Source organism: Calonectris borealis, chromosome 8 (assembly GCF_964195595.1).
Source record: "Calonectris borealis chromosome 8, bCalBor7.hap1.2, whole genome shotgun sequence".
NCBI lineage: Eukaryota > Metazoa > Chordata > Aves > Procellariiformes > Procellariidae > Calonectris > Calonectris borealis.
In genome coordinates, this window is record NC_134319.1 from 3,245,167 (window position 1) to 3,270,032 (window position 24,866).

General features: G+C 37.9%; 1 protein-coding gene across 1 annotated transcript; it reads right to left on the bottom strand.

Annotated features, from left to right (window-relative positions):
• Window positions 1-1,269: 1,269 nt before the first annotated feature.
• Window positions 1,270-24,853, bottom strand: ALG6 (ALG6 alpha-1,3-glucosyltransferase). The gene is made up of 15 exons (XM_075155611.1): window positions 24,343-24,853; window positions 21,829-21,940; window positions 18,115-18,199; window positions 14,571-14,660; window positions 13,535-13,623; window positions 11,175-11,257; window positions 10,406-10,470; window positions 7,911-8,096; window positions 7,279-7,414; window positions 5,087-5,172; window positions 4,652-4,736; window positions 3,440-3,510; window positions 2,390-2,458; window positions 2,041-2,239; window positions 1,270-1,769 (listed from the first exon to the last, which is right to left on the bottom strand). Exons 1-15 carry the CDS (start codon window positions 24,415-24,417, stop codon window positions 1,572-1,574), a joined length of 1,629 nt encoding a protein of 542 aa, XP_075011712.1. The 5' UTR covers window positions 24,418-24,853; the 3' UTR covers window positions 1,270-1,571.
• Between the last annotated feature and the right edge of the window lie 13 nt (window positions 24,854-24,866).

Below are 24,866 nucleotides of genomic sequence, written 5' to 3' on the forward strand. Positions count from 1 at the left end.
CTGGAAAAACTGAATAAATACACTCAGCTTGTAGACACTTCATTTACAGTATTCATAACTCACACAGTTGGAAGTTCACAGAACAGCTGATTCACACACTCACCACCGATGCTGCGGAGACAGCCCCAGAACATGCTAATGTCAATGACGGTTTGGTATGTGACAGTGCAGCGAGGTCGGGGAGAAGCCTTTAAACAAGGATGGGTTTGCTTTTTTTAATATATATATGTGTGTGTCTATATATATATAGTGTCAGAGCAGAATTAAGAAAAAGGATAGACTGACTCCTAATTAAACTATACTACCATGAATTGCTTTATGATTTATTTTCTTACTACATGCTTTGTTATGTATATAATTATTCCATCAATTGTGAACGAACTGATCTATTGGCAGTGGATGCTATACTGTGCAGAGGGAGAAACTGCAGTTTAGTTCAGTTTACATCTGCAAATTACTATGCAATAAGGGGTGGTTTTTATTGTGGGGTTTTTTTTTTCTTCTTTTTTTTTTTCTTTTTTTGAAGAGCCTAGTATCTGCACTGCAGTACCTCAGCTATTATTTCAGTAGAACCAAGGTTTTTTGGCTTTTCAGTCCTGTTAGAAACAGTTGTTGAGAGTCACAAGACTACACTAGTGTTAAAACCAAACCATAGCTGCTGATGTACAGCGAAGGAAGAAACGTACTGCAACCCGCCGCATGCGCAAGGACCTCCCCCTTTCCAGATGTCACAGCCTCTTCTTCTGTGCCCGGCACTAACGCTGGTGCATCTCTGTGGCTGATGTGATTCTCCAGCATTCTGAAAGTATGGGCAGTGTGGAAGATAACACGTATTACCGTACCGGAAAACCAAAACCCTGTGGGTGAACTGAAGCTGCTACAGGACTTGGGTCCGTCTTGTGGCTGGGCATACAGATCTCCAGCCAGTGACGCTGCGGGAAGCTCGAGTTTTCTTCCCTACGATATTAGCTGAAGAACCAAGAGCTCTGCTTAGACCACAGCGTCCGGAGAGTTCCTCACACGGACACGCAGCCTTGTGCGACAGCCTGGATGAACTGCAGTGTGCTATATGAAACAACGATGGAGGACAGTGACTGACTACACAACGGTTTATGTCATAAAACAATGCAGCAAGACAACTTAAGGACTACCAGTCAAGAGTTTCTACTTAACCTGCACTACTTCACTTGCTTATGCTTTTTATGCTGGGAAATGTGTAAACTTAATGCTAACAAAATAGTTTGCTGTTTTGCTAATACAGTCGGGGTATTTTAGCATTAATTCAAAATTTGGTCCTTTATTAGGTATTTTAAGTTTACAAATGGTAACAAAAGGTATTATACTTCTGAAGAAAACACACCAAATCACACTTCCAAGTGCTCTTCAAAATACTTCTCCTTTAAAACAGTCTTTGATTATTTTGTGTTTAAATATGCGTAATGTGTTTCCTGATTTTCATTAGGTTACAGGAACTGTATTACATCACAAAGAGGTTTACCTGCAATGCCAGACACCGTTCACTGAAAATACTCTGTCCTTTCACAGTTTAGTCCTTGATCTTCAAGGGCTGATTAACTGATTTTCTTCTGACTTCTACTATTCTTGGAGTCCCAGAGTATAATAACATTAAAATACACCAAAAATAAGAGAAAGTGTAAGCAAGAAATAATGGACACGGATAGAGGGAATAAATCCGGTAACCTCTGTGGAGGATGCACTGCAGCACTCATTACAGACAGGACGCCCATCAGGGTTACGGAAAGAAGAAACTGTAAGATAAGGAATGATATATTAGCTAATGGTGATTTGACACCTCAAACGAGTAAGCTGTTACTTTCATTACTTGGGTGCTCTGTATTCTTCAATCTATACATAGATGACATTGCAGAAGAAAATTATAGCACACCTTTACACTGAGATAGCGTGGCTTTCCCTGTTTTGGGGCTTTATACACAGTTATGGACATAAAACTGGTTTATGCAAGTACTTCAGTACCATGAAGAGCTGCAACTAAGAGTTATAGGAATTAAAATTGCTTACCAGACTCCTGACAATCTTTGGAAATGACTTAAACCAAGAAACATATCCCTTCAGGGAAAGGGAGAATGGTTTCAGCTGCAGGTCCTCTGCTGAAGTCTTCTCAAATATGGAAAAGGAAGCCACACAGGCTGACAGGAATGCCAGCATTGTCACGGCGTAGGCCAGCAGCAGGCCGTCTTTCAGCAGAAGAGGCAACATACTGTGAAAACAGAATTGCCCACAGAAGTAAGTGCACATTCCAAGTTGTATTTCAAAGAACGTAAAAAGAAGAGGAAAAAGAATACTTTTATGCTTACTAGAATTGGGGAAGAACGCTGTTTTAAAATAACGTTAATAGTGTCGAACTCACCTGAAAGTTGATACAAGTAAAAACCACGTAGCCATAAAAGGGATTTCATTTATGATTAAGCAGACTGGTCTAGAATGAAGAGAGGAGAAACAGATATGCAAACACTGAGGTCACAGCACTTCGTCCTCAACCTTTCACATGGATGCCGCACTCCCACTCCTCTGGGAGGCAGGGCAGAGCTCTACGCCCCAGTGACACGGGCTCAGAAAGTCCAGGAACAGGCGGTGCCCAAAGCGCTGCATCTGCTGCTGGGGCACCCTGCTCCCCCCTACACCCCACTGAGCCCCAACGTGCAAAGACTCTGCCCTGCACGGGGGTCTGCAGCAGGAGAGTCGCTCAGCAGAACGCTCACGGTGCGCAGCATTGGCACGCAGACAGCCCTGTGCAAGGCTTCTCACTGGCTTCGAGGGGCACCTGTAACTTCTAGACAGCCGCCTACAGCGAGAACAGGAGTTCTCTAACCAGCAGCTTAGCCTTCCTGTCAGGCACGAACGAGAAGTGTTAAGAGGGCCGCCTCTCCCCGTCCTCCTTTATCAAACATTACTTTCAGGTACTCGTAGGACATCCACACCGAAGAGCAAAGCTGCTGACTGTCCCTGCTGCCCTCACCTCCTTTGGGGCAGGGGATGGGAAAAACATACCTTAATGACAACGGGAGAGAAGGCCCTTTTACCAACGCTGACAGTGAGGTATCAATCGCCCAGTTCAACCTACTGCCATGCTCCAGCCTTGCTGGGCAGCCAAGTGGAAGTCTGCTGTCCACGGCAGCATCGCCTTCACCAACCCCCAGCCTATCCCTGGACAAACAGGGATATGCTCCCCGCCACATCGTACTCCAGGAAATGCAGTCAGAACACTGGCCCGGAGAGATGAGTGAGGCAGGAGAGACCAGCATGGCTGCATTTGTATACTTTCATTTACAAGTTATTCAGAAAAGCGAATGTGTAGAGTTTTTAAAATCAGATATATTTGTAAGTGAGAAAGCAGCATGCAGTAACAAGATGAGGAAAAGAAGTCCGAAATATACCCACAGAAAAATAATTTACTTACACTGACACTAGAAGAATAGATTTTTCATGTACTTGAAAGGAGAACAGGAAAAATGACAATGCACAACTAACCTTAGAAAAGGAAATCAGAAATATATTAGTATATGTGACTGCAATGCAAAGCACCATTTTAGTTTCTCTGCTGGCATAGACTTTACATGAATGTATGAGCTAAATGATCTGATTTTTCTAATTAGCTGCTACATTTACTCCAGTGCAATTTACAAGTACACCGAGCTGTTTCTGTAACCACCTATACATACTAAAATATACATTGTTTGAAAATTTACCCAGAATTATTCAGAAAGCACTTCATATAAAGAGCCCTCACTCTTGCTTAGCTTTACTGACGAGTATCCCCACCGAGTAAACACAATATTCACATACATAAGCACTAGCAAAGTTCAGTCACGGTGAGAACTACCCACCTTTTTGACATAAAATTCTGCTCATCATGAACAGCCAATACATCAAAGTAAACAAACTGTCTTTTTTCCCCCACCAAATAAAAACACACTGTAAAATATAAACCGATTCTTAGAAAGGATAAATGTTAGTTTTGGGCAATGTTGCAATAAACTCTCAAACAGTACTCACATAAAATTAAAAATAGAAATTTTCTTGTAACTCTTGAAACCTTAGGACCGGCTCCATATAATTCTGATTTCAAGGAAAACCAATTTTTCCATGTTAATGTGCTTAAATTAATTTTGCAAGTCATGTCGAAATGCTTAAATTCAATGATATAATACGACTAAGAAAAGGCAAACATTTGGGAAAATAGTATCATTTTCTTTTCAAACTGCTAATGAGCTTACAATGCCCATCTCGGGGCTTTTTTATTGAATTTTGCAGCCAATGCAGTAAGAAAAACTAGCACTTTGGAAGCTAAACAGAAAGAGGAGAAATTCCAACTCTATGTGAGGCTTTAATGTGTACGGAATCTTCTAAAGACTCTTCAGAGGAAGATAATAAAAATACAGCATTAAATAAAGAAAATTGAGGCTAAGGAAAAAAGTCTGGATTTAAAAGACCAGTCAGACGCCCCTGGCCATGAGATAGCAACGCCCTTTTTAACCAACCTCTTCAGCAGAAAGAGAACGGCATTTAATGGTACACGGGCTTCTGCACATTGCAGCAACTGTAAGGAGAACTGTTGGTCACACACCAGTGCTGGATACGAAACAAGGAGCAATTAAAAACATACACTTACCAAAGCAAATTTAAATCCTCGGAGAGAAGGCTGGACGGTTAGTTTTATACAAGTAGGAAGCAGGCTCAGGAATGTTACAGCAAAACTAAAGAATTTTGTAAGAAAAACAGTTTTAATACATGAGTAACTACATCCATGATGTCATATAATCACTTCTGAAAACTATGTAAGTTAGGAATTCAATTGTAATATTCAGAAGTACAAAATCACTCAAGGAGACTCAATCACAAGAGAAGAGCACTGAACGGTCTTCACTGACGTAAGTGCTTTTGAAAAAGGAATAAAGCATTTCATTAACATTTCAGACCCTGTAGACCTAGACTTGAATTGTTCACTTATTCAAAAAACAGAACTGTGAACTCTGACAAAAATTACTCATTTTGCAAAAAATAACGCAAATAAAAAACTACCTAAAGCACTTCAGTTGTGTCTTACCTGAGTTTTAGCTGAGTTTGAGGTGATACTATATTCTTTATCTTTATAAGGACACTTAGACTGCACCAAATATTGGCTACTTTATCCTGGAAGGAAAAAAAAAAAGGTAACTAGTGATAATTACATTAATTTAAACTTACGTTTGTGACAACAACAGGGCTTGGGAGGTAGGGGATTGTTGGGTTTTTACCGTGATACTGCAAAAAGTCACTTGCAGATATACATCAGATTCTTCGACGTACTTTAAATTATTCTGATCTTCAAAACCAGAAAGTTTCAATAGACTCATTTAAAACATGTTCTAAAGTAACTGAGAAACAGTTCTTCAGCACAAGAGGCTACTTCTTAACTCATGAGATCACACATTTTGTGAAAATAAGGCTTGGAAACTATCTGTCCCTGATTAAACACTAGCATATATGAATCTTTTTTTCAAATGTAAAGACGTTCTGTATACTGTCACATTTCATTACATACCTGAATGTATTTAGCTGTGCTCACTGCTTGCTAGCAATGACAGAGTTAACCTCTAATAAATCAAGAAGTCTAAAGACATTAGCAGTTGTGCTAGGATCACTTTCAAAATTAAATTTGTAACTACAGCTCTCATGCTCATGAAACTCATCCCTAAACAGCTGCTTGAATCACAGCTGTGTAGACATAACAGCAAGAAAGCTACTAGCACCAACAACTGAGCCATCTTCCTCATATGCTCACCAGCAATACAGAATATGCACTTCAAATCTGCTGAGGATTACAAGCGAACAGAGGGTTTGGCAGCACCAGCAAACACACAGGACGCCTACTTAATAGCCAATACGATTTTACAACCATCAGCATTTGTTACTGCTGCTGTAAATGGGAACCTATTCAAAGAACCTGTTACACGCACCCCAGTATAAATTTACTGCGCATTGCTTACGTGGACAATTTCTCATTTTATCTAGATTAGCATCCAGCAAGTCACTCCCCTGATCAACTCAGAAAATATTTGGGCTAATATTAGACTAAAATCCTTAAGCTCTTTTGGACTCATTGGTTATTGTCATTTACAGATTTCATTTTTGAACTGCGTGCTGGGTAAGACGTGTGGTGACCAAAACTATTTATTTATAAATTCCAGGTAATTCCCAAGGAATAGGGTCACTGGAGGGGGATGTCTTCCGTCGGGGTTATGTTTGGGGGTGGTATGTTTTTTGGGTTTTGTGGTTGGTTGGGGTTTTTTGTTGCTGTTGTTTTTTAATAAACTAGTAGAGAATACACTGAGAACACTTCCATACTGCTGCCTAAATAAAATGCTGCCTTTGGTACATCAGCATTAACTTTTGAAGAAAAAAGTGCCAGTCGTGATATTATTTCTATCTAAAGAAGATTAAAAGACAATTTAAGATGAATCAAACTATGTAAGCATTTGCTTAAATCCCTGTGACATCAGAACTTGGAAATTCAAAGCTTCATTTTATTGGTTAAACTTGAAGACGAGAGTTTACTTTTAAAATTAATATCAAGACTCATGCCCTAATTAAGCAAAACAACAACAACTCACTGTTACTTGGGAAGTGAGTACCCTTTCTTTTATCAGCGAGACTCCTGTGGCTTTAGCATTAGGTAAATGAGTAATTACTTTACTGGATTAAGGCTACTGTACTCAGCACCTTGCAGCATGCGAATGTTGATAGCCTAAGGAAAAGTAAAAGCAGAACTGTCCCAAAACTTTTGGAAAATATTGTGGAAACTTGCACTGAAAATACAAGGTGGGTCAAAAAGGAAGTTCTAGGATGCATCCAAAACACTATTTTTAAAGTTTTTTAAAATAATTAATCTTGTTGAAAAAAGCTGAGCAGAACCAAAGACAGAGACTGAAGCTGTTAACTTTTAGGGTTACATCTTCTGACACTGTCAATTACTATGGAATCTATTTCAATGGAAAAATGTATGGATTGAAGTATGGGTTTGATGACGGGATAAGTGTTGTCTACTCATATAATATCCTGGAAGATGCCAGCTGAGCTGGGGTTAAATACTGGATTAAATAACTGGCAAGAAACGACTGCTGAAGAAGCCATCTCAAATTACTAGTTCTGTGGTGTGTCTCCCACATGAAATCCCTAAAGGTCACGATGAAGGCTTCTCAAGGGATCTAAGAATACAGAACATTGACAGCGGGGTGGGGGAGAAGAAAACATGCGTGCCTCAAACAAGCCTCGGTCAATGGGAAAGAGTCTTCTGAGTACTTGCATGATTTGTTCCATGTCGGTGCAGAACGGGAGCCAGCAGACAGCAAAGCAAACCACCACTGTCCCTGCTATTTTAGTTAACAATACTAACCTGCAATCAAGAGAAAAGCTTACATCAGAAAAGATAAATCCAATTACTGGTAACAAAAGTCAGTTCTTAGTTTATAGCATAAACCTTTTTTAAAAGGGATACAGAACTGAAGGTAACAAATCTAAACAGAAAGGGCTACCAGTACCACAGAAAGTTCATCATCCCCAGAGTAGCGAGAACAACTCCATGAGAACCACAGAGCTGTCAATCTAATCTGGTTGCCCACTGCAGCCCATATTTGATTTTGCTTACAGACTGAAGAGGGCTAAGAAAGGACACCTTCACAGATTTTGCTATTTGTTCAGTGGAAATACTTAATGTAGATCTCAACAAGAAATGTTTATTTTGCATGAGAGGAATACATTACAACAATGTAAGTACCTTCCACTAGAAATTAATTCAGAAATGACCACATGCAAATAAGGAGAATCACATTCTCAATGCCAGGCTGCCTGGCATATTCTTGAGAAAGAGAAAAAGGTTTGAAGTCACTTACCCCTTTCCTTTCAGTCCCTTTTTGAAGCATTTTCCAAGTAAATAGCAAAAAAAGGGCAGAGAATGGTAGAGTTCCATTTGCTTATAATTTAAGGCCAAGCAAAATGCCACCGACCCCAAAAGGTCCCAGTCATAAGACAAATAAATCACACCCCACAAGGCAAAGCCGAGGCTCACTGAGTTGTATATGGTTTTTTATGTCAAGGACAAGATACACATCTCAGTACTGGAAGTCAGTAATGAATGCCCTGAGGGACAAGCATAAAACAGCATGCAAAATAAGTTTTTCCAAGTTAGTTTTAAAATCACATTGCCAGTTGTGACTATGTTGTTCACAGACAGAAATAATTTTACTTCTATTTAAAGTGTAATTTTTGTATTTCCAAGGCTTGATTCAAAGCTTGCACAGGCAAAAATGAGGACAAATTGCGCGTGTGTGTGTAATTATACATGTAACATATACTCAGTCAACCAAGCTTTTGTTGACAGTAACACTACTTGGTATGACGCAGCAGGGTAAATATTTTTTTCTTGGTATTTACATGATTAAGGATAAACCTTTCAAGAGTCTCTCCTCCCAGCTCCCAAAAGGTATGTGCAGAATAATCAAATACGTCAGTATTCAAATTATGTATTATTTAGTTCAAGGACTCCTGAGGTTTTTGTGATTATATTATACTCGCAATGCACCCTCATCCATGACCAGTTCCCTTAGCTGCTAATACTGTACAAACAATGAGTAATAGTTACTAAAAGCAACGTTACTTCCTTATGACTTTGAGAACAGGTTCCCAAGCTCAGTAGAGTTTGAAGAGACTAAGCTACACTTACTATTAAATTGCAATAAAAGATTAGCTTTGTCTTTTACTGCTATTTTTACACAATGAGAGAAACCACGTAAGAGATACTTGTATTGTCAGAAATCTCACAATATTTTGTTTTCTCTTTGTCAATATAAATAGCTGTAATAACACATCCAGATTGTCTACGCAGTTTTCAGCCCACTCAAATTTCCCACTCAAAATCACCATGTATATTTGAAATCTCATCAACAAATTGTTATACCAAGAGGCTGTGATCTTGCAGAGATGTGCAGCAGCAGTTAAGGTTAAGTAAATCTATTGACTTGTCGGCAGCTGGTGACAGATAGTGCAAGTTATTCACGTAAGAGTCACAGGGCTGGAAGAGACCACAGGACACAACGCAGAACATCCGTCTGCTTCAACACAGTGTCTGCTGCACCTGTGTCGTTCCTGACATGAGGTTTGCTGAACCTTTTCTTAAAGATTTTGATGCTGCAGATTCCACAACATCCACAATCTATTCCAGCATTTCACTGTAACTACAGTTCCAAAGATTTTTCCATGTATTTAAAAAACACAAACCTTCCCTGTGGTAACTTAGGACCGTTACTTCTTGCCCTATCCAACACAAGACACACAGAACAGATTATTGCCTTCCTCTTTGTACATCCTTTACGTATTAGAAAATTGTGACCCTGTGCCGCCTTCTGACCACCAGCTTCTCTCACCTAAGATGATCTGCATTCGTTCCCATCCCCATTCTGGTAAGTGATGTCTCCAGATGATCTACATCTTTAAAGAGTCAGGCCAAAAGTAGAATTTCAGAATTCCTGAACTGTAACTCAAATATCCAATAGCATTATGAATTTTCTTCCTTCAAAATCTGCTTTCTAAGATAGATCATCTTCAAGTTCACCATGCACTCTCTTGGAAGAAAACCACAAATTAGTAAACTATTTGATTGTCAAAACTCGATTTAGTAGTAGATGCTGAGATTCAGTATCTCCTTGGAATATTTAAATATCTACCTTTATTACAACTGCAGGATTGTGTCCCTCTAGCTCGACAGCACTGAGCACCATAGGCTGGAGTAGTCAACTAGCACATTTGCTTGTTGATGTGCAAAAAAACCAGAAATCTTATTAAAAAAGACCCACCTGTGAAGGTGTCTGTCACCAATATTGACTAGTTAGCTCTGACAGCCTAACTCGTATTAGATGCCTAGCTTTTAAATGGTTAGGCATTAAGTGAAGTTAATCCAGTCTCAAGTAATTGTAAAGGCAAACCAGAATGGCACATTTTATAGAACTGAACATTTTACACAACTACACTTGACACACTGCGCTGCCATCTAGGAAGATCTAAGGTGAATCTCTTTCCAAACACAAGTCACAGGAGCACAAGCCATCATTCTTTTCACGGTCATAGTACCATTGACGTTTTCTGCAATAGGCGACTGACAGAGACACAAGCTTGAGGCATGGAAGAATGCTATTCATGTTTGGATTGATTTGTCCCAATATCAACTATTTATCTCCAACGTATTTCAGACTTACAGTTTTCTTTACTGAGGGGCAGAAGCCTCTCAGATGACTTCATATACAAAGGTAACCCTCTTCCCAGCTAAAGACAAGTGCTAAAGAACAGTGTTACTTCGTAAATGGAAATTCATTTCACTGCAGAACAAGGATACTGGAAGTGTCCATGGTCAATAAGAATGAGGCCTGGATAAAGCAGTATACAGAGAGCACTGGAAACCTGGAAAAAAGGATCAAAAAAGGATGGGAAAATAATTACTTCTAAGTTAGACATTAGAGAGAGGAACTTGTATTACTTCTCCAGTACAAAAAATTTGCCCCTCCATGGTGCATGCTATATATAGGAACCTTCTTCAGTATATATAGTAATCTTCTGTCAGTAATATTTTGAGGAATAAAAACGGATAAAGTTTTTCCATAAATAAGAAAATACTGAATGGAGACCAGCCCACCCTTTGCCAACCAGCTCAAAGATCACCCACACCCGTCTTAAACGTTGGAACCACTCCGAAAATCAGAAGACTTATTATTCCAAAATGAATTGGTTCTACCATAAGGAGTGTGCAAGACAAAGCAGTTCGTAGATTCCCTCATATCACAGCACAAATCTTGGTTTTACTACCCAAGCAATAAATTCAGAAAGAAATATAATTCAGAAGTTCATGGCTACTAACCTTCAGAGCATCTTGTTATTGTTATTGAAAGCACTAAAATAATTGCTGTAAGATTAAGTTAATGGCTTTTTTTTTCTTTTTAACTGAAAAGCCCTCAATACGAGACACAGATTGTCATCAGTTTTACATCAATTGAAGCCATTGCCGTGTTCTATATTTAATTAACTCTCTTACATACTGTTACATTTCTACCCCGTTTTAACAGTATGTTTTCTTTGTTTTTTAATTTACACACACACCAGATACTTGCCTTCTTTTTAGTAGATGTTTCTTTCAAGGAAAAACAATATAAAATAACTGCAGGAATATAAACCAGCAAATCAGCAACAAACACTGAAAAATAAAGATTAACTTTACATTAGAATCCTCGCACATACCTCATCTTAATGCTATTCAAGTTGTGTATTTTCATCTGGATTGTGAATCTTTGACTCTGCTTCTTAATGCTCCACATCTTCGTTGTATTTGGTGTAAAAAAAAAAAAAACTCAGATGATAATAACTACACAGTGTTGGGGTGAGACTAGTTGCCTACCTTTTGAATGTGGGGCTTGCATCTGTATCCTCACTGAAAACTTCACTTTCGTCATTCAATTCAACTGAAGTTCAAAAGTCATGTGACTATAGTTTCAGCTGAATATGCTTTTTTATTGTCTTACATTGCGTTACAGTATGTTTCATTGCTTTAAAGATAGTCCAGGTTTGGCAGTTACACCAAAGCTAATTTTTTTCAATTGTTTTGGGAAAGACAAGGAAAAAAATAGGCAAATAAGCATTAAAATATCAGAAAGTTCTTCATTAGAATAAACTGGGTAGTTCCACTTCAAAGGACAAAAAGAAATAGGTCTACAGAATTTGATCTTGTTTCTAACGCTATCATTTCTGATGTCCAAAAGCTGCTGCTTCCATGTGTTCAGCTGTTTTGGCTTCTGGCACAGCCTCAGTCAATAAGGGAGCACACTCTAGTTCCTCACATGCCGAAATAAGAGAAGGCATTCTTAATTCTCAAAAGAAATGAACTACGACTAGATCCAGTCAAGTTGTTTGATGGAACAGATAGTCTGGAGACACAATTAAGAAGCTCTAGATTATAACAATCTCCAATGTATCTGTGTGAATTACTAGTGATGTGGATAAATAGACTAAAACTAGTTATTTGGCTTTGATCATCTACCTACAACAAATATATGTAAGGAGGTTGACAAGAAAACAGAACCAGCAGGTTCACCTGCCTAGAATTACGTCAACTGCTTGTGCTTAAACCACCAGGTGAATTCTTCTTGAGTGTTGCCTTAAGAGCCTGAGAAAAAATTGAGATTATTTCTATAAACCAATTTCAGAAAATGTGCAATTATTCCAAGAGGGAAAGTACACTTTGCCTCTTTTTAGTCACAGGCTTTGGAATAGAATGTTTAAAGATACCAGTTATTCAGTGATTAATTGTTTTGCAAGGCTTAAGCCACAACTAAACAAATACAGCCAAGGCGTTAGCAAAACAAATACACTGACACTCAAAATAAAGGTAATACCAACAGCTGACATTGACCATTCTGAATTATTTTAATGCATTCTTCTAATGGCTATTGTTATGAAGTGTTTATCAGTTCTCCTAGATCCATCAGTGGTTTGTCAAGTGAGTTGATTTCAAAATTAATAAAGACCATTTCAAGGGTAATTAAGTTCTAGTGATTTTTTTTTTTCCAATTCAATCAATTACTAGAGACCAGACTAAGAGGTTTGTGAAGTACAGAAAAGCTACTGATGAACAACAAATTCTGCTGTTGCAATCAGAAAGCATATTGTGGAACTCCAGTATTACGCAAAGCAAAAGACAGATTTAAAATGAAAGAAAATAGTAATAGGATAATATGGCATGTGCCATTGCTTAGAGAACAAGAGCTCACTGGCCACATTGTTTGCTGTCCTACTGATACAGCTACTGAATTAAGTTTCTACAAATTTTCTTCTGCACTTGTTTTATCCTTTTCTTTGTAGAGGCAGTTCAAAATAATCAAACAGTCAGAAGAGTGACTGCAGGAAAATGAAATTTAGGATGAAAGTGGTAAAATACATTTTTACTTTTTTGTTAACAGAATTTTATCTCTAGAAAGTGGTAACCGTTTGAAAGAAAAATGACATCTTTAAAAACATCAAGTATCTCTCCCTTTCAGATAAAGTATACAGCTCATAATAAAGATCTCTGAGACCTCAAGAGGCTGTTAAGTCAGTGAATGCCAGTCTACATGCAAAATAATTTTACAATAAAAACCAAGCTAAGTTGAAAATGAAAAGCATATTTATCAGAATGGAAGGGAAAACAACAATACTATTTTTAAAATTAAAAAATGGGTCTATGCTACAAAAAAAAAAGTAGCTTTGTTTTAGAGTTTTTACTGAATCAATTGGGTTGAAAACTTGTTTGTATATTTTATATTTATCAGCTCCAGAAGTGATGGCAGAAAAGAAAAGAACACATGAGTTTGGTTCACAAATGGACCTGCAATGCCACCCAGCTGAGAATAAACTGGTGAAGACAGAGAAGCTGCATGATATTAAACATGCTAAATTAGTAAGCCAGACAAATCATCCTAAGGAAATATAATTTTCCTACCTGTTGTACGCATAAATAACTTATGTGGCTGACTCTCATACCCCCGAGATGTGTGCAGAGCAATCCAATCAGGATTTATTAACTTTGCACTGTAAAACAAAGTACAGACACATCAAAATGTAGACAGTTCTCATTTCCCTTTACACTCCTTCCAGCAATAAAGATGATATGCACAGGAGCATATTCCAAGAATTAAGATGAATGAGAAGAAATATTTCAAAGAGCAATAGTGATCAATGAAAGATTTTCCTCACCACTAGATCAGTTTACACTATAGACTTTAGCTGCTATTTCACAATTAAAAAAAAAAAAAATCTTTGAAAACAGTAAAAACGGAATATAGTATTTATTAGGACAAGATAACCACCTTCAGTCTAGTTCCACTGACTTTTAAAAAAACAATTGTAAATACTTTTCATACTTAAGTATTAAATATAAACCATTTACAGTTCACATAGATGCCCCACATAACTGTGCCTGTGCACTTTAACCTACATTCTTATTCCATAAGTCTCATTCCAACAGCAGTAAAGCCCTTGTGGAAAAAGTATTCCAATAACAGAATTCTATTTACATGATATCCAGTCATCAAATGTCACTTGGGCTCCCAATACAAGAGAGGTTTCCCATGCGATGCACCCAATTCCTACAGCACTTTCCTCTGTGCATCACTGATCCAACAGTGGCTTATATGGAAAGCTAAAATCTAAGTCACATCTAAATCTGCTAAAATTTAAGGACCTGGCAAAAAGAGGAATGTAACCCTTCAGTCCCCTTTGCAATAATTACAAGACAGAAAAATAGCACTATTAGTGTTAAGCAATAGGGATATCCATAAAATCTATTCCCTAGCTTTAAAGTAGCAAACAATATTTCAATTTCATCAGCTGCCCAGACTGGTAGTTTTTAGCTACTAGTTTCTCTCCTTAGGAAAGAAAGGGGGAGGGGGGGGGGGGGGGGAGAAAAGAAAAAAAAAGAGGTGAATTTGGCGTTTTGCATTCTCCACAGAAGTAAGTATTTACAATAATGAACTTACATGTAAGCACACAGAAAACTGTGATAGGCAGTAAGAGGTGGATAATCAAGGCCCCAGTATAGTAGGTTGTTATCACTTGTATTGAAGTACCTAAAAAAAAAAATGTAAAGAAGGATCTACATTTCCAGCTTTGTTTCAGCCCAAGGAAAAGGCTGAATATTAAACCAAATATTTTTAGCAACATATTCAAAATCCAAAAGGAAGTTAGCAACTTCTATATCTGCTTTATTTTGCTTTACACAAAAAAAATCTCAAGCAACAAAATAAAAGCAAAAGCGATTCAGAGTACACTCACTTGTGTTTGCAAAACAGAAGATTTAAAAAAAGCTGCTAGCACTTACTTACCTGGAGAGGGAAAATCCTTAATGTGAACAGAGTTAGTCCAGAGACTAAGACAAAGCCTGCACAAAAATAGTTGTGCACATCTACTGTAGCTCTAGATTTGTTTATGCGGTAGGCTTTGCAGGTTCTCACCTCCATCTACAAACCAACCTGCATTTTTCATGCATGTCAATTATTCCAGAGGACAGCAGTCAATTTGCCAAAAAGGAAATAAAAACAATGCAGTTAAAAGGAAATTTCAAAAGAAATTATTTTCCTTATATTAATCCTAGATTCCTTTTTTCTGGACTTGGGCAGCACATTTAGTATGTGGCACTGACTTCCAAATAGTTAAACTTTATCTGCTACTCTTTTAGACTGTAATGTAGCAAAGTTATGAACTGCTTCTACTGAACAGACCTTAATATGAAAACTCTGAAAAAACACCAGTTGAGGTTATACTGCTGGAAAGCAACTGAACAGAAGTGGAAAAGGGTGGCATAAAGATATTACACAGACAAACAAAAAGCACCATAGGTCTGGAAGAAAACTATGCCACAGCAGGTGCACCTAGGCAATTCTGTCAGTACAAACGTAGGAGTCGGGGGCTAAAAAGCTCCTTAGAAGGCAACACCAAGGTATCAGAGTAACACCTCCTGAATAACCAACACAAGGTCATGAATCTCAGTCAGGTATGTCAGCCACAACCACTTTACCTAGTTCTACCTCAGAGCTCAAGCAGACCATGTGAGAGAAAGGAAAAGGATTTTCCCATTTGTAATTACGTTGTGTCGGTATTTCTACGGAAGGATGACAGCAGTTAAAATTAAGTCACCTCTTCCAAATGAGAAACAGAAGGCTTTATCCAAGGAAAACAGAAGTTACAAAAATAAGGCATCAGACCCTTCATATCTTACAGTGAAACAGACTGACTAGTCTACTTTAACTGCCAAGAGGCAAGCTCTTGGCTTTTCCAGTTTCCCTCTTCAAATGCAGCCAATTTTTGACATTTATTATAGTAAATGGTATTTCTTGAATTCCTTATGAGCTGCCTGAAGTATCTTATGAACTGATGATAAATCATATTTCTTTGAGTTACATCTCTGCTTCTTATCCTACGATTCAAGATTGCTCATGCCATGGCAGTTCAGGTTCTTCATAGAGATTGTAATAGTCTGCAACTTAGTAGTAAACTTTCCAGTTTTGTATTTTTTTTTAATTTTACCTTCCATAAACTCATAGTTTCAACAGAAAAAACAATCCCTACACCCAGTAATATCTAGCAAAAAAGCCTTCACAGTTTTAATTAGCAGTATAATAAGAAAGGATATTCTTAAAGTAACGTTCAATAAATAATGCCAAGGCTCTAAAGAATAATATAAAAAAGAAACGTTTAAATTCTGGCCTCTGGCTCAGAGAAATCTCGCACAAGGAAACTAAGTACAAACCATACTGTAGTTTACTGCAGCATTTTTTTTTTTAAATAAATCTTTGTTTTGGATCAAAGAAAACAAGCATGGAACATGCAGCTGCATTACATATACATGCCTGTTTAAACAGTAAACGTGACAAGTCTGTGAAAAGATCAAGAGATCTTATAGGACTATGTCCTCATGAGATACCTACTCTCTATATTTACCTAGACAAATTTACAGGAGAACAAGTGCTTGCTGCATAGACAGCTTTTATAAATACGAAACAAATAACAGCACTAGAAGTTATTAGAATCTCAACTTCAAATTTGAACACTGTGTTTACATACCAAAGTATAACATCTTTTCACACTGCATGTGTCTACAATACAGGAGGGAAAGCTTAGTATTCTAGAATGTAATCCCTTGCATGTCAGCCGAGATGTTCTTTTCCAAACAGCCAAGACTGAATATGACTTTGCTGTACTAGAGATTCAATTCCCAAAGCAGACCCAATCCAAAAAACTTCTGTTATAAATAAAACGCAGAGCAAATACAACAAGACTGAGATGCCCAACCGGCAGCCTATAGGCTAAACCCAGCCTGCAATATAATATCATCTGGCCCCTGGGAATGCCTAGAAATAATGACTGCTATAACTCTTAATTTTAAGTACATATAGTTCTGCATAGCAGAGTGGATCAAAGCTACCAAGTCTATTAGTATGTCAGCTCTCCATTATCCCAACTCTGGCACAAGGAGGGGTTTGGGTATCCCAGAAAAATGTAGAAGAGAAATGGTAATATAGATACAACGGGATGATCTGAAGTCACAATATAGAGTCATCTGCAGAGTTCCACAGAGTGCCACACTTTCAGAAGTGGCCCCACTTACATTTACAGAAATACAATTGAATTAATATTCTATTCTGTCATATTGTCTGTTCCCCAACAGATAGCTGAGGAAAAAATTACACCAAACAGAATGCCACTACCCTTGTTGGAAGATGACTTTGAGTTCCAATGTATTCCAATTTGTGTTGTAGCATATATACGGACTAAATAATTTCTACTGTTCCGTGCAAGCTCTAAGGAATATTAGGAACAATGTAAAACTAAACAGAATATTTGGAATAATTTTCCTACTGTTTTAAGTGATCTGTACAAAGTAAGTTGACTATCCTTACATCTAGATTCCAGGCATCCGCATTTTAAAAGCTGTATTAAGAACACAGGTGTGAACAATGAACTCGTAAGTGTAAAAAACAACCAGTGCCTCCAGCACAAGAATTCAGGTCTCTGCATTTACTGGCATGCCCCTGCCTTTTAGCTTAGGGGAGACGAGCAGAGTTCGGTTTGGTTTTGTCAGTGCCATGGAAGTTTTTGTGCATTAGAGAACTGGAACTCAGGAAGCTGAACTGATTCTTTTTTAAACCAGGAGAACAAGCTTGTCTATGATCTCTTATATAAGCCTGCTAAAAAATTGCTTCTTGATCTTTCCAGTCAATTCAAAACAAAGCTGGAACTTCACAACAGAGATATCTACCAGTCACAATATTTTATTATACAAACTCATAGCTAGCAAGTCAAAGTTCCAAATTTTAGCTTTTTTTCTTTTTTGTGAAGAAAATGGTACCTCAGTCTAAGAACAGGGTGATATTACATTACTACAAAAGGATTTTTAGAATAGTTCAGAGAACAGTAGAAGGTGTTGCAGAGATCTTAAACTTAAAGGTATATTAAAGTAAGATATGAACCCAAGTTTCATTACATTTACCCCTTTGTAACCTGAACTATAATAGCACTACGTACCACTGCCTGACGGGTAAATTGTAAGTAATTTCTTGCCAGTGTCTCTGAGCTTCATAGTCTCCATACATAGGTGGTTTTCCTGCACCTAAAAAGAGATGACAGAGTATTTAGGAATTTATTCGGTTTACGCAGATTGCTTTTCCTCCAGATATGTATTTGCCTATTAATATATTACTAATTTTATTCTCCATTCCTCTATGATATTTGAGAACAAAATAGAGACCTCATCTGCTATGCAGTCTAGCAGGGAGGAGAAAAAAAAAAGTTACACGTTCTTTTGGCTTTCTGGGTATTTCTGCGATAAGCATTTATCAAGATATTCCACTGTGAAGAACTGCTTCCTCATCTGACAAAAAAAAAAAAAATTCATTTCCAAGTGTAGATGAAAAATGTGGCACTTTCTCTGAAATAAGAAGATGTACCTAATGGACATCTTACACTGATTTTGTGTGAACTACTACACTTCCTTAGTATATAATAATTGACAATGTTCTGACTTGTGTTTCAGCCGTGTTGTGGTACCTTGCTATTAAAAGCAACAACCAGCCTTATTTTTAAATTTACTTAAAACTAGGACCTGACACAAGCCCCCCAGTTCCTCTCACTTTCCTCTGTTGCCTGCTTTGCAACACTAGCAAGAATACTGCATCTGTCCCTTTTCCCCATGACTCTTAGTAAAGAGTTAAGATGGGCTATTTACTAAATCAGGCCATTCAGTACACAGAATAGGTTTAGAAGAATTTTTTCTTATAATCTACAAAGCTTTCTAAATAATAACTGCTTCATTTCAGTTTACAGGAATTCTCTCGCACACATTTTTCAACTGAGTGATTGTTATATAGCAATTCTGCAAAGTGAATTATGCTAAAGGACACTTTTTACACATGCATACATAAGTCTCTCAGGAAACTAAGATTTTTTTTTTTCCCCACAGAAAAAGGCTTTAACAATACAAATACTTCAGATGTCTACTCATGAACAGTTCCCTGAACGTAAGACTAACTCTGATAATGGCAGTATGTTAAGCATCTTTATCTCAGAGTTTATTTACTTCTATTAACCTGTGTTTATTGAGAACAGAAACTGGACTGATAGTACTTCCAGTAAAATATTGACACTGGCCAGACAGAGATTTAAGAGTTTTTTTAAAATATAGGAAAGCCATCTATTTTTTTTTTTCACATGATCCGAGTTTGTGGGAGTCACACAAACTCAGATATGTACTATTTATTCCTGGGTAGTGGAGAGAACAGATTATCTCCGCTAATTTATTCCTGGGTAGCAGAGAGACTAGATTATCTCCACTATATGACACATTCAACTAAAGTTTCCCAAATAACTGAGGTCACTGGAGAACAAGAGTTTTATCAGTGTCCATTCTGTAGCTATAAATCTAGTGGAACAAAGAACCTGTCATAGGATTATTGAAATACAAAAATAGGTGTTATCCAAATTTTAGTGTGTGTGTATATATGTGTGTGTTTGGTGTGTGTTTGTGTGTATATACACACATATACATATATAAACACACATTTTATTTCAGCTTCTCCCCCTCTCAGGAAAAAAAAAAGGAGGAAACTAAATGAATTGGCTTCAGAACAATCAACAGACATCTTAATCCAAAGGTTCGATTACTAAAAGCCAAATACAGAGACTGATCACGTATCAGTTAGTTTGAGAATGCATGTTTAGCTTCCATCTACAGCAAGCATCAAGTATACAGCCAAACAGAATTCAGAATTAATAAAAACAGAGTATTTTATTTTAAAAGGGTCACAAACACTTTAAATTTAGAGTGGTCTTACTCAGTTTTATTGTTACCTGGAAACAGACATTTTTAAGGGTCTGAAGCTCCCTTTCAACATGGGTATTTAGCTTCTACTCATTTAGCAGAAGTTTGGCAATGCATTAAAAAAAGAATTATGCATTAATCTATGAAGCCAAATCTTTCCTCAATAATTCTCCAAGACCAGCTAATCTAAGGTCATCGTAAACGGCAGCCTTTCAAAACCAGGTATTAGTTGTCTGCTTTCTCACCATCATGACCCCAATTCCAGAGGCAGATCCAAAAGCATGCTAGATGGCAAGCAACAGAATGGAAATGATACAGCGATCCAAGACTATACAGTAAACGAGGGCAGAATTAACCTCCTTCCTTCTGGCCATCCATGTCACGCGTGGCTTCAGAGTATGCCGAATCAGCATTTCTACCAGAGCCTGCTTCAGAGAACGATGACTACTTCTAATCCTTTGCTCAATTTTATTGCATTGAGCAGCAGTGAAAGCAAAACAACAGGATCACATCAGGTTAAACATTACCCTGCCCCATTTTTTTTTCTTGCTCCTGTCATTAAAGGTTTACTACATCCGAAGGAAATCAAAGGAAAAAAAATTTCTGGTATACTTATGCATTTGACAGCTCTTTCTAACATTCAGGTTTGTCTTTTTTTTTCCAGCCAGACAGTGCTCAAAGTTAAGACATGCTTTAATAATATGCTGGATTGGATCAGACTCAGCTTTTCCTATTCCAAAAGAAGTTATATGATCATTCTGTATGAAACAAGATTAGAAAATTGTTATTTTAGTTCAGGCATTATTTTAAGACTCTTTCAGAATCTTGATTGGTTTGAAACTAAATCAACTTAAAAAAATCTAGTTAGCAATGTGATTGTAAATACTTGCAGCGCAACAGTAATTTAGTATTGTGTGGGAAAAGACAGGGTGTTTGTTTTTCTGCATATAGAAGAGAGCCTCAGTTACCTACAGAACACGTCTCATAATGGCATTTTCAGAAAGCAAACTCAAAATAAAACAACTGTGCAAGAAGGTATGCATGCAACTTATCTTCAAGCAAATTCCTTCAAGTAAATGAAAGGCAGGAGTTACCAGTTTAAAATCACTAGAATACTACTGATCAGCTCCAACTACTCAGGGGATGAGGCTCCCAACTGCCTTAACAGAAAATCAGAGTTGAATCTGACTGAGCTTGTGATTCTTTTAGCTGATGGGGATTGAAAGTAATGGTTCTTTTTTTTTTAATTTGCAGAGAGCAAGCTTTGTGCAAGCTTATGCTAAGTGTAGGATGGCATTGAGAGGTTTGGAAAAAAACTTCCTAGTTCTTTGCAAGCATTATGAGATGGGGAGGAGAAAAACTCATCTGTTAAAAGAATATAGCTCTAGTTCATGCGGTAAACAATCTTATAGCAGTATAACTACAAGGCAGAGTGTAATCGCTCACTCCACATCATCTTTACACTGTCTTCATTATCACCAGTACAATTTTATCTAAATATAAATTAAGGCTGTATTTGTTATAGAACTTAAAGGACAAGATTAAACAAATGTACAATTGGACTGCAATAATATTCCGCAGCTACTGAAACAACAAAGGCATAGGGGTGAACAGCCAGCTGTTCTTTGGCTCCTCGCAAAACATTACTGACCATTGCTCCCTCCCAAAAAAAAAAAAAGTTGTGGGGGTTTTTTCAGCGTTTTCTTCCAAGCAGATGTGATGTTAATCATTGCACGCTTCAGAAAATAAGAACAAGGTATTATACAAACCTTAGGGAAATAGAGAGGCACTAAAATACGACAATACTTGAAATAACACATTGCTTCCTATTTATGATTTTACATGCAAGTTTATTTTAATTTATCACAAGCTCCATAATTCACCTTCATGTGGTTGTTTTACAGACCGTGAACATGTATTACCTGAATAAGAACCAAGCGATACAGTCCAGCGTACAGTAAGTGCTAGTAAAACAGTAATTGTCATTAAGCTCCACTTCTCCATAGCTGGTCTTTGTAACAAGCCAAGAGGTATCTGAAAAAACACCATAAACATTGCTACAAAACTGTCCGTGTTTTTGTTCCTTAGGCATTTAACGGCAGTACTGATAGTCCCGGTTTTCTCCCCACCCAGAAACATTCTGTTACTATCTTGCGCCTGGAAGCACGCTGCAATCAGGAGGGGTTTTCAGTGGAGAATTTCCAACCATGAAGCCAAATGCTGCCCAGAAGCAATTTCTCCCACTTCCGAGCTAGAAGCTGAAAAGGCATCTGACAAAATTACATAAAAACAACAGCAAGAAGAAGGGTAAAAGATTTCAAACCACTTAAGAGAAGTCAGATACCAGATCAACATTACACTGTACATACACCTGCATACTTAAACATCACCTTAATAAGCTCCACACAATTTGTTATGCAAACATGTAGCATGTTTTACCTGTGAGTGACCAGAGAAGATCATACAAGAGACCAGTAGAAAAGATCGTAGTGGTAGTCAAAATACTCATGCCAAACACGTATGTTAAGTAGCTCACAAACTAATATTTGCCACTGAACAAGAAAAACCTCTTCAAAGAAGTCTATAAAAATTCCTAGATTAATAACTCACTAGGAAAAAAAATTTTTAACAAGCATACAGTTTTAAAAAGTGCGTAAGTGTCCCAGTATTAAGTTAATGCCACTTATTTTCTTGATTAAGAACACCACGGCCAAATTACGTAAAATGCAGATCTGGTATAGGCTTCTCTGTTGGTTTAAAGATATTCAAAAACGATTTAAAAATTAACTATGTACAGGCAGGTCTTATGCTGGACCAGGTATTGTCTGCTCTTCTGCAGCCATTATAAAAGCACACAGAGCATATCATAAACTCTGTATTATGTGTTCTAACTAATTCCACAGGAATACAGTCATTAGCCAATACACAATCAAAAAATTAAATGTGTACTGCTGACCTAGGAATGCAAACATCTGGCATTAATGATGAAAAATCCCTGATCTGAATCTTAGTTCAGTCTCCCCGATATTCAAAAAGGGGCTTGAAATTCTACCTCTTCCTTCTCAAGCATAAGCACGCTACCCATCAGCTACCTCTCCCTAGAGGATACACCAGATGAAACCTACCAGGTTCAAGAGATTTTCTCCATTCTTCTACCCAAAAAGGCAGGACTGATCTCCCACCAAGCTTGCTTGACCACACTAAGGATCCAGTAAGAATAAGAAACACTGCTAGAGCTGTCAAATTAAAGGCCGCATTCATCAAACTCAGGAAACAGGAAAGAAAGTAATGATGTTGCCCTATGCAAAAAACACTAACTATAGAATATGCAAACTTTGACTCAGAGAATCAAAAATATTTTAGTCGGAGTTAGAAAAAAAATTTAAAAGAAACTACTCCAGTCTTGACAGTGAGAGACAGCAGTAAATCCAAAGGCTGAACTTCTGCCAAATCCGCAGCAGTAGCACCATTCCCTCCACAGTCAGCAACAAATACATTACAGAGGAGTGGATGAGCCCGAGTACAACTGCCAACGACTTTCCTTGCAGAAGAGGCATCATCCGATTTAAGTGAGTTTAATATACTTGCCACCGCCAAAAAAAAAAAGCAACAAAAAAAATCCCACACAGCAGCAGTACAGAACTGCTGTTTTAGTAACAGACAAGCAAAACCTAAGACATGTTTAGGTTATTCTGCTTAAACTAAATCCATGTTTATTTACTATTCACAGAAAGATATGACCCAACACCACCACCAAGAGCAAAAAAAAAAAAGTTACTTTAACAATATAAATCTATGACAGCAGTAGATCACCATCTATAGGTAGAAACATGAACACTGATATTTGCATGCTTTCCATGCTACACCTGTGCCTAAACCACAGGATAGGCACATCTACCTAAATAAAAGATACTGAGGTCGATTCTGTAGATCATTTTACCCTAAGTGAACTCTCATGCTTCCTAAACTCGGGCCCAATAAGACCAGAGTCCTATATGACTTCCAAAATCAAGTGTCACAAGTCTGGCCTTTCCCGTCTATAAAAATACTCACATCTGCCCTTCCTTTCTGCCTCCAGTTAGAACAATTATTAATTAATTATACCTTCTTAATTTCTACGTAATGCCAGTCTCACTTGCAGACAGACACCCCCATCTCTGTTCCTCTCATTTCCTTCTGCCATTCCCTGCGTTTGGAGTAACCGTCATTTTCTGGGTATTGAGGCTCTCCTTTCTCTCCTCTCAAAAGTGTTTTTTAAAAATATTCTTTCCTACTTCTTTTCCATCTTTAATAATTATTCCATACCTCCTGAAATAAAAGCCATGCTTTTATTAGATTCTAAAGCACGGATCTCTAATTTTTGCTATACCACGGGTAACAATGTTAAACAAATAAGACTTTTCAGGAGATGATAAAGCTGGTTTGGTCAGTCTCACCTTAAACTTTTTACCTTCTGCCTCTGGATGGGCAAGGCTAGAGGGTCTCTCGAGCGAGATGCCACCTATAAGCATAAGGTGAAAATCACAGCTCCAAAAAACCACTATCCTTCTACGCTGCCCACTGTGAAAATTCAGATAAATAGCACCGATACGAGCCACCCACCCCTTGCCAAAGGGACGCTTACAGAATCAGTCACAGATGCACGACCCTTAATATAACCCGTTGTTTTAACAGGGAGGTCAGCACACAGCTCATCATCTCCTTCCCCAAAAATGCAAACACTAAATTAAAAACTTAATTTGCTGAAGCAATTCCCGTTCTGTAAGCCTACTGCTCCCCTACTCCTTGTCAGAAGACGTATTTATTTCTCAGATTTCCTCATTCATCCGCCCCCTATTCCCAGCCGCCTCAGAGAGACGCGCGGGTGAGCTGCTGCAGGGGGACTTGCGCTCGGGCCTCTGCTGCCCCAGCCCAGCTGCCCTCACCGGCCACCGCGCCTCCCCTCACCTCGTTCCCGCCC